The 10000-nt window shown below is 44.4% G+C and overlaps 2 protein-coding genes across 2 annotated transcripts in view; one reads left to right on the top strand and one right to left on the bottom strand.

Moving 5' to 3' along the window:
* LOC122129917 (G protein-coupled receptor 137Ba-like) overlaps window positions 1–5495 on the top strand; it is an 8530-nt gene extending 3035 nt beyond the window's left edge. Inside the window, exons 2-7 of the mRNA XM_042704644.1 lie at window positions 703–752; window positions 1740–1962; window positions 2557–2706; window positions 3372–3500; window positions 4819–4943; window positions 5330–5495. Of these exons, the coding sequence (XP_042560578.1) occupies window positions 703–752; window positions 1740–1962; window positions 2557–2706; window positions 3372–3500; window positions 4819–4943; window positions 5330–5441 (789 nt within the window). The 3' untranslated portion in view covers window positions 5442–5495. The remainder of the gene's footprint in view (window positions 1–702; window positions 753–1739; window positions 1963–2556; window positions 2707–3371; window positions 3501–4818; window positions 4944–5329) is intronic.
* Window positions 5496–7156: 1661 nt separating this feature from the next.
* LOC122129921 (ERO1-like protein beta) overlaps window positions 7157–10000 on the bottom strand; it is a gene marked incomplete at its 5' end in the record, with an annotated part of 9852 nt that continues 7008 nt past the window's right edge. The window contains one exon of the mRNA XM_042704649.1: window positions 7157–10000. This exon is cut by the window's right edge and continues 244 nt beyond it.

The following is a 10000-nucleotide window of genomic DNA, read 5'->3' as shown; positions in this document are numbered from 1 at the left end:
ATTACATTATGTATAGCCTTTGAGGTTCTTTGTATGTGCGAATGTACTTATTAAAGTGACCTTGTTTTAAGTCTATGTGGGTATTGATAAAATATGCGTGTGCTTGGAGATCTTCCTGGCGTCATGTGGCACTATGCTTAAATGTATTTATTAAAACAGTTCTCTTGTATAGGTGCATGCTGTAAAATCAGGACTGTAACAAAATATGCCTCATATACACACACACACACACACACACACACACACACACACACACACATAGGCCTATATATACTATAATATTCATAATGATATTCTAATATTTACTCAGACAAGATGAATTATCTACCACAACCCTTGTAAATAGACACATTGTATGGTTTGTTAAATAGAGTTGTGGGATAGTGGAGCAGAATCCAAATACATTGAGGGAGGTGAGGAGTCTGTTTTTAATGCATTTAATATTATATATATATAAATTATTTAATAATGCATAAGGGGAGAAACCAAATGCCCTCTGTAGTGCAGTAGTAGTCTTAAATATGGTGAATGGGAACATGCTGTGTCTCAATCACATCATGCTGCAATCACTATGGTCAGGTTTCCGTGATAAGATATTAATGCTTAAAGTGCTACCAAGACAGTGGGCATCAGAGTCACCAGTAAACCAATCAGGATGTGAGCTCCATTTTGACCTGGTTGTCCTGTGTTCCTTACCCTCAGGTCTTCTTCAAGGCCAAGTCCAAGTTCTCCCCTCAGCTGCTCAAGTACAAGTAAGTCCGCCAGGAAGTGATGTCAGAGAGTGTGGTTCTAGGGTCAGTTAGTGTCTAGCTCAGCCAACACTCCCAACCATATATAGGTCTAGACATATACAGTATAGGTACATAGATCTATATATGTCTATGCTCCCGACCTCATCTCACTCTTTTCCTTTGGTCTCCTGGTCCCTCTTTCCTTCCTTAACCTGTATTAATGTCTGTCTGTCTCCATCCAAACTACACTTCTGAGTTCCCCTTTGATGTGCTGTAAATGTAAAGGGCTGCTTGCTTGTCCTGCGTTCACTGTCTCTCCTTCTCTCCTCCACCTTACCCCCCCCTCTCTCTCTCTCTCTCAGTATCGCTCTCTATCCTCCCATCATTGGCTTGGGCGTTACTATTTCTGCAGGTACACCCCCTGCTCTCCTCCTTCTGTCTGCTAGTAGCTTCACTTTCTCTCAACCTCTCTTTGCTCCTCCTGTTCCCGTGTCCTAAATCTACTCCGCCTGTCATCACCTTCCCTTCGGCCATGTTTCTCCCATCCCTTGATCCCCTTTCTCCTTTCTCTCTCTCCAGTCCCTTCTTCTTCTTCTTCTTCTTCTCTCCATCCTTGCATTACCCTAATCACCCACCCACCCATCAACATGGGCTCCCAAATCCTCTATCCACTTTTCATCGCTCTCGCCTTTCCTTCTCTCCCTCCCTCCTTCCTCTCCGTGCCCGTATCTGCTCCTCATCCTCATGAGCCTGTGTTACTGCTGCTATCTCCTAAATCTTTTCCTCCCTCCCTCCTCTCACCTTTCATCCCTCCTCTCCCTTTTCACCCCTCTTCTCAGGACCTCTCCCCATCTCCACACGCCCTTCATCTTTGTGAGCCTTGCTCTCCTGATTGGCTGGTATCTCCTAAAATCTGTTCCTCTGTTCCTCCCCTTTCTCCTCTCCTCCCCTCTCCTCCTCCTCCTCCTCCTCCTCGGTTCCCTTCCTCCCTTGCCTCCCGCGCTCCAGGAGGCCCCTCTACCTGCTCTTCGTCTTCATGAGCCTGCTCTTCCTGCTGGTGAACCTGACGTGCGCGCTCCTGGTGAAGATGACGGACACGCAGGTGAAGACCATCGTGCTGGTGCGGGTCACCATCAATGACACGCTCTTCGTCCTCTGCGCCATCTCCCTCTCCGTGTGCCTCTACAAGGTGGCTAAGATGTCCCTCGCCAGCATCTACCTGGAGTCAAAGGTTAGTACCCCTGTCACGGTGGCTCTGTACATAGGTAACAAACATAGTGGCTCGGAGCGAGCCATAAATAATTTCAGCCACGTTGCTTTAGGAAGGAAGAGAGGAATGCGATTAAATTGGTTGCAGAGCTGAAATATCACCAACCTTTCTGCAGAATCGCAGACTATCAGATGCATGCCAGTACTCCTGTCATGCTGTGGATGCACTATGTTGTGTAGGCTACATGTTGTTATGTGTGTATATGTGCTGTGTTGTGTGTCTATAATGTCTGTTGGAAGTGTCTTTTGCTAAGATCAGAGAGGCTGTGTGGGTGTGTCGATTTACATTTACATTTACATTTAGTCATTTAGCAGACGCTTTTATCCAAAGCGACTTACAAGGATGTATACACATTTTTACATTTACACTGATGGCACACTGCACATCAGGAGCAATTAGGGGTTCAGTGTCTTGCTCAAGGACACTTCGACAGGGAATCGAACTAGCAACCTTCTGATTACTAAACGACTTCTCTACCTCCTGTACCACTGTCGCCCATTGATTTATGTGACTATCAAGCATTGATTCTTTGGACACTTTCTGATTGGTTCGTAGGGAACGTCAGTGTGTCAGGTGACTCTGATAGGGATCATGGTGGTCCTCTTGTACGCGTCCAGGGCATGCTACAACCTGGTGGTCCTGGCCCTGACCGACATAGAGAGCATCAACTCCTTTGATTACGATTGGTACAATGTGTCAGACCAGGTAAGTAGACGTGAGGTTAGACAGACAGACGTCACACATGTTTCTGATGGACATCCAAAAGAAAACACACACACACACACACACACACACACACACACACACAGACACGCACACGCACACGCACACGCACACATACACACACACACACACACACACACACACACACACATACACACACACACGCACATGCTAGCGACTGCCGCTAGTAACCCTTCATTTTTGAAGAAGATTGATCCCAGATTGATTGGTGCCTCTCAGAACACAGGTCACACTCAAACAACAAAAATAACCTCTGCCCATCGGCCAGACATGCACAAACAATGGCTAGATGAAATCAGCAGACATTGAAAGTCCTGCAGGAGAATACTGATATAAATACCAGATGTGATATTTATGTGCAGATGACCTGGAAGAGTTGGCTCTCTCCTTTATCCATATCTAAATGAGATGCAGAGTTGACTGAATGAGGACAGATACTTTTTATGCTCTGCAGACTTTTTCATCTGTTAGCACACACACACACACGCACACACACACACACACACACAGACACACACAGACACAGACACAGACACACACACACACACACACACACAGACACACACACACACACACACACACACACACACACACACACACAAACCATCTCCTCTCTGGTCCCGCAGGCAGACCTGAGGTCCACGTTAGGGGATGCGGGCTACATCGTGTTCGGGGTGATCCTGTTCGTCTGGGAGCTGCTGCCCACCTCTCTAGTAGTCTATTACTTCAGGGTCCGCAAACCCACCCAGGACAAGGTCAGTTTCCGTGTGTGTGAGTCAAATGTAAAACAATTGCTATGAGGGTAAAAAGGGTCCATCCATTTAATCTGTCATGTGTCCATCAATGTCATGTGTCAATCAATGTCATGTGTCCATCAATGTCTTGTGTCCATCAATGTCTTGTGTCAAGTGTCAATCAATATCTTGTGTCATGTGTCAATCAATATCTTGTGTCATGTGTCAATCAATGTCTTGTGTCATGTGTCCATCAATGTCTTGTGTCATGTGTCCATCAATGTCTTGTGTCATGTGTCAATCAATGTCATGTGTCCATCAATGTCATGTGTCAATCAATATCTTGTGTCATGTGTCCATCAATGTCATGTCTATCCATAAACACTGGAGTCTGACTGATAACATTGTAGTGGTGCATCCTGTCTCTACTCCACGTCTGTATAAAGCTGTAGCATGCCTCCATTAATGTGGTGCATCCTGCCTCTACTCCACGTCTGTATAAAGCTGTAGCATGTCTCCATTAATGTGGTGCATCCTGCCTCTACTCCACGTCTGTGTAAAGCTGTAGCATGCCTCCATTAATGTGGTGCATCCTGCCTCTACTCCACGTCTGTGTAAAGCTGTAGCATGCCTCCATTAATGTGGTGCATCCTGCCTCTACTCCACGTCTGTATAAAGCTGTAGCGTGCCTCCGCTAAGGTTTGGACCTGTAGTTCTTGCTCTGTGTTAAGACAGAAATAAAAGAACAAAAATGCGAACGCCTAAGGAGCGACTGAGACAGAGAAAAGTCGTGTAGTTCACGCTCTGGAGACGACTGTGAGGAGACTCTCCCTTGTACGTCGCTTTGGACAAAAGCGTCTGCTAAATGACTAAATGTAAATGTAGTTCAAATATGGCAGAGACAAATCTGTATCGTTGTGATAGTGTGTGATTATGATAGAAGGTAGTGAGGTCATCAAACTTGAAATCATTTTATTACCCAAAACATACACGAATGAGAGTAATGCAATGTAGTGGTGATTGATTATGTTACATTTTGTGAGGTAGAACTGAATCCTCTTCCTCTCAGACCATGTTACAGAGTAGTCACTCAGCCATCCCTTGTTCCTCCACACCTTTAATGTAGTTCCTGCACCTTTAATGTAGTTCCTGCACCTTTAAGGTAGTTCCTGCACCTTTAATGTAGTTCCTGCACCTTTAAGGTAGTTCCTGCACCTTTAAGGTAGTTGCTGCACAACTTTTAGGTAGTTCCTGCACACCTTTTAGGTAGTTTGCTAGATAGTTTTGGACCGAAGGTCCTTACTGCTGCTTTAATCCTCTTCCTCTTTGGTTGTTACAGAGTAGTCACTCGTCCATTCCTAGCCACGCGTTCTCCAACAGACGCTACTTCTTCGACAACCCCAGACGCTACGACAGCGACGACGACCTGGCATGGAGCATCCTACCCCAGAGCACCTCTACCAGGTAGAACTCTTAGAATGCCAATAACGGAACGGTTTTCCATGAGAACTTTAAAATGCGGAAAAAGTTAGGCCACAAAATGGATTTTAAGTAGCCTTAGGTAAAATGTACTTACCCAGACTGAGCGATCAAGGGCATTAACGAAGTGTACTGTTGAGGTTAGCATATACTGTTATTACACCTTTCTATCCCAGTCCCTAACTTTAAGTACATACATGTTGTAACGTGGGTTTTCATAAGAAAAGTATATGGTACCTAAAGGTGTGAAGCGCAAAATGAAAGTGTAATGCAATGTAATCTAATCTAGTTTTAGTTCTACCAGTTCAGGACTGATAAGCTGTGCATCTGATCTATGATCAGTCATTAACGGCCAGTGTGTGTGTCCTCAGCATGTCCACAGACTGCTATGACTGGAGCAGCCGCGGCAGCAGCAGTTTCCTGGTGAACGTCGTGAGCGAGGAGCGACGGTCGTCCGCTTCAGCCGGCCAGTTCAACCCTTAGCGACTGTCGAGTGTCATTGTCGCTCAGCGCTGAGATGAGACCTCGACACGTTGCTGTTCCCTACACTGCATTCATAGGACCATAGACACTGTGTTCCTCTACGGTGCATCGACATATTTTAAATAGCTGTATCTATAGCCACGGGTGATAACGGACTGTAATGTGTGGAACGCCTTAAATGTGGGGACGCTGCTGGGTGGGCCGGATGAAGAGAAAGACCCCTGATTGGGCCAAAGCCATGTCCATCATGTAGACCTTTGACTTCTACAGGCTGTGGCTGCTGATTGGTCAGATTTAGTATGATTCGCAGGATGTTAGGGGTGGGTAAGTGGTGCCTATGGCTCCTGCTTGGTGATATTTCTGACCAAGGGCGTGACTGGAGAGATATGACAGGCGCCATCCTGGTCACTTTTCGAGGCATCTCAGATGACTTTGTGTTACATATAGTTATCAATTTGCCACACACTTTTTTTTTTTTATTATCAAAAGCAACCCGCAGTACAGTACAGGTGTATATATGCTTTTGTTCCCAGTGTGTGAGTTCCCTGGGAATCAGACTCCTGACTGGTGTAGTCTCTGCTCTGCCAGTGGGGCTCCAGAGACAGAGATGGTGTGAACAGATACAGACCGTGATGCCCAGTGTCTCACAGCATCTGCATGCATTCATCCAGGGATTACAACAGAACTGAATAGGACTGCAGGATATAAGACGGTACACTAGTGCGAAGAGGCCTCCAAAACAGCAGAGGTCTGCTTTACTTCACTCCCCCCAATAGTGAGGTGTAAAAGTTCGTATATGCTTTTTTTTTTTTTAAGGGCAAGTCAGATATTACGGTCAAGGTTATTAAGGTCAAGTCAGAGATACTTTGACGTCCTCTTTCACAGACCTGAGACAAGTATTCTTTTCTGTGATCCAACGTTGAGTACAGTGAGACTGATCAGTGGTCAGGCCACTCTGGGCAGGAGGTGACCGAAGCTCTCCATGAATGCGGTTCTCTCAAGAACTACGAAGGTTCTGCGGGTAAACTAGGGCGTGATAAAGACATCGTCATACTATTGAGTATGCCGACGAAGCGACAACATCGTCATACTATTGAGTATGCCGACGAAGTGACGACATCACATTTGCTTTGAGTATTACCAAGTCAGCAGCGGTGTGGTCTGTCTTGAATCATGATTGTGAAAGAGTTTTATATTTTAAATGAATATGAAATATATTTTTATGTTTCGAGACGTCTGAACTGGAGCATATAGTGATGCACAATGCACAGTAGTTTTAGCTACTTAAAGCACATTTGTGACCGCGTTAAGTGTTGTGAATGTTTACTCATACTATTTATGAACTGTGAAATGGGACTTTAAAGATATTTGTGACATACTAAACAATTCATATTTTCTGGCCTCTGTGTGTACACACTAAATAACACATACACTTACACATACATTATTTTAGATTATTTTCAACAAACATTCAGAATCAAACAGGTGGTTACATTACTACGAACGTAAATCATTTCTAACACAAGTCCTCATTGCTACACCATATTTCAACCTGATTGCTGGAGTTGAAGTCGGTGAGGGACGGTACCTACCTACCTGCAACCAAAACGAATTATTCAATAAGCAGTTCATGACTATGCTATCTATTAACCTCCCTTACAAATGAGCTTAACAATGAAGACACACAAGACATAAGAAACACAAAGGCTAAGTTACCCAGTCAGACAATCAGATTTTTTTATTTCTCTCTTCAAATAAATATACTCAACAAGTATACACATCAATATAGGTGCACTTATACATATATAGACTTTGAAAAGAACCAAAAAAAAAAAAAAGAAAGCTCTTATATCCTTCTTTATCAAACAAATTTGACAAATCTGTGAGGCTCAATATTTTAAACGTGTCCCCAAGAAGGCAGACGAGAGGAACACTACATAACGAAGGGAGAAAAGCTGCAGAAAGAGAGAGAGAACTGTTCTTCTGGGGTCTGATTGGTCCAGGAAAGTGGGCTAGATTCTAGAACATGTTTTAATTTTTTTCTGAAATAGATTATTTGTTTAAGCACACGGTTAAGGCAGATGAGTGCACTAGGTGTGTTTCAGAGGCAGCTCTCACTCCCGTCACACACACACACACACAAACTCGTGCACGCACACACACACACACACACAAACTCGTGCACGCACACACACGCAGCTATTCTTCTCAGAACAAGACCTGAGAATCTCGACAGTAAACACCCCTTTGACATTGTGTGGGCTGCTTCAAAACTCATCAGGGACTGCCTGAAATGTGGGGAGAGTCTCAAACACACACCCCCTCCCTCCCTTGCGGCTAGTCTGCTAAGACCAGCTGTATGGGTGGAGAGCGCTGGTCTGGACAAGGGGGCTTGGGGTTGGAAGGGAAGGCAGGGGGTCATGGCCATATCATCTCCTATAGAGGCACTGGGAAAGTCTTAGCAGGTGAACTGGATTTGCTAAACTGTACAAGAAAGGTCTCAGGATTTTGGCATTGGCTTGGAGATTTCGTTTTTAGTTTAAATAAATAGATTTTCTCTCTTAGCACTAAATATGACATCAGGCCTTTTAGCTAGATACAGATTGCTAGTAATGCCAAAGGACTGCGGTACTGCAAGACCTAAAACGAAAACACACAACCAACGCACAGACATGCGAAAGCAAAGTGTGACGGACATCCTAAAGGAAACAGGCAGCTTAGCTGAGGAAGAGAGAGGAAGATGAAAATAAAAGCTCTTTGGTCCTGAACACAGAAAACTTCACTCGTCAGTAGTTAAACCACAGCAGGGAACCAGACAAGACACACACACACACACACACACACACACACACACACACACACACACACACACACACACACACACACACACACACACACACACACACACACACGTCGGGACATTTCAATTACTGGTGCACAGGTTGACCTCGCCCCTTTTACCAAGAAAAATAAATCTCTCAGAATGTACACCTGCTGGTGACCTCTGACCTCTAAAGGCTGCGCTGCGATTGGATGAGAGCTTGGCTGATGTTTTCGTATTTTCTTTTCCTTTCTTTTCTCGGAATGAAAGACACGAGGCCTGAGGAAAGTAGACTCCTCTGTCTGCTGACGTCACTTTCAGTCTGTTTGCTTCTTTCGTTCTTTCTTTAGTTGCTTATTTTACTTTAATTCCAGCCGTTAAGGAAGACCTTGTGCTGCCCTGCGTTAGCAGACTAGCACACACAAACTCCACTAGACGTCAGGACTATTTTTTTTACCCAGGAAAATAATTAATGTTTTCAATATATCAACATTTGGAATGTCAGGAATTAATGAATGACAATAAACCTCTTGCTTGTTTTCTGTAGGTTTGCAAAGCACTGCAACAAATAACACAACTAGGACTGAGTGAGGATAGGGTTACACACACACAAACACACACAGAAGCTGGGGTATAGTCTCAATCTCAATCTCGACCACGGTCCATCTATCTTTAGCCCAACACTATTACTCCTCTCTGGCAGCCAAAAAAACAAACAGATAGTTACAGTATCCATGACTACTCATGAAAAGTGACACTGAACAGAATTAAATTAGTATTTAAACCACTATCCTTTCCTTTATATATATATACATATATGTGTGTGCTATAAATGGCAATCCTATGAATGATGAACGAAGGCAGGTGGAAAAGCTGAGGCCACTGAATGAACTGATGCTGAAAGAGAGAGAGAGAGAGAGAGAGAGAGAGAGAGAGAGAGAGAGAGCTGTGTTGCTGCTGCACTGGGCTAAAAACTCAGCACTTTAGGAATTAAAGACGTGGCCTTCACAAATACCCACGATCATTGCACACACACACACACACACACACACACACACACACACACACACACACACACACACACACACACACACACACACACACAACACACTGGGTAGCTTAAACCTTCTCCAGAAAACAAACAAACAAACAAACAAACAAATCAACCCTAATCAAAACTAAAATCAATAAAATAATGAGGCACTCAGCCCCTGGCAATTAAGGGATTGTCCTCGTCACCAAACAAATAAATAAACAAAAACATCAACAGTACTAGAACACAAAAATGAAAACACTGTCATCTGCATTGGCAACAAGCTGTAGAAGAAAAGCTGCTCTACGGAAGAGTTAATTTGAGTAGGTCTTTCGTTGCTGTTGATTTTTCTTGTTGTTGTTGTTGTTGTTGTTGTTCCTTATCACAGTCTTCTATGAGCAGCCCGAGCGCTATTTGTAAGGGAGGCTTTTTTTCATCAGCACAGCAGCTACGCAGCAGGCATGGAGCAGCCACCAACACATCAGCGGGTCCACATCAGCGGGTACACACAGCGGGTACAAACAGCGGGTACACACAGCGGGTACAGACAGCGGCAGCCTTGCGGGCATCCCGTAACCAGTGCGGGCAAGACACATGACGAGGACCAAACGCCAACCTCACGTGGCGTGGTGGTGATTTGGTTGGTTGGGTGCTTGTTTTTTTTTCTTTTTTCTCTTTCTTCATTTTTTGCTTGTTTTATCGTTA

This window comes from Clupea harengus, unplaced genomic scaffold, assembly GCF_900700415.2.
Source record: "Clupea harengus unplaced genomic scaffold, Ch_v2.0.2, whole genome shotgun sequence".
Lineage (NCBI taxonomy): Eukaryota > Metazoa > Chordata > Actinopteri > Clupeiformes > Clupeidae > Clupea > Clupea harengus.
This window is presented reverse-complemented; position numbering and strand designations above follow the sequence as displayed.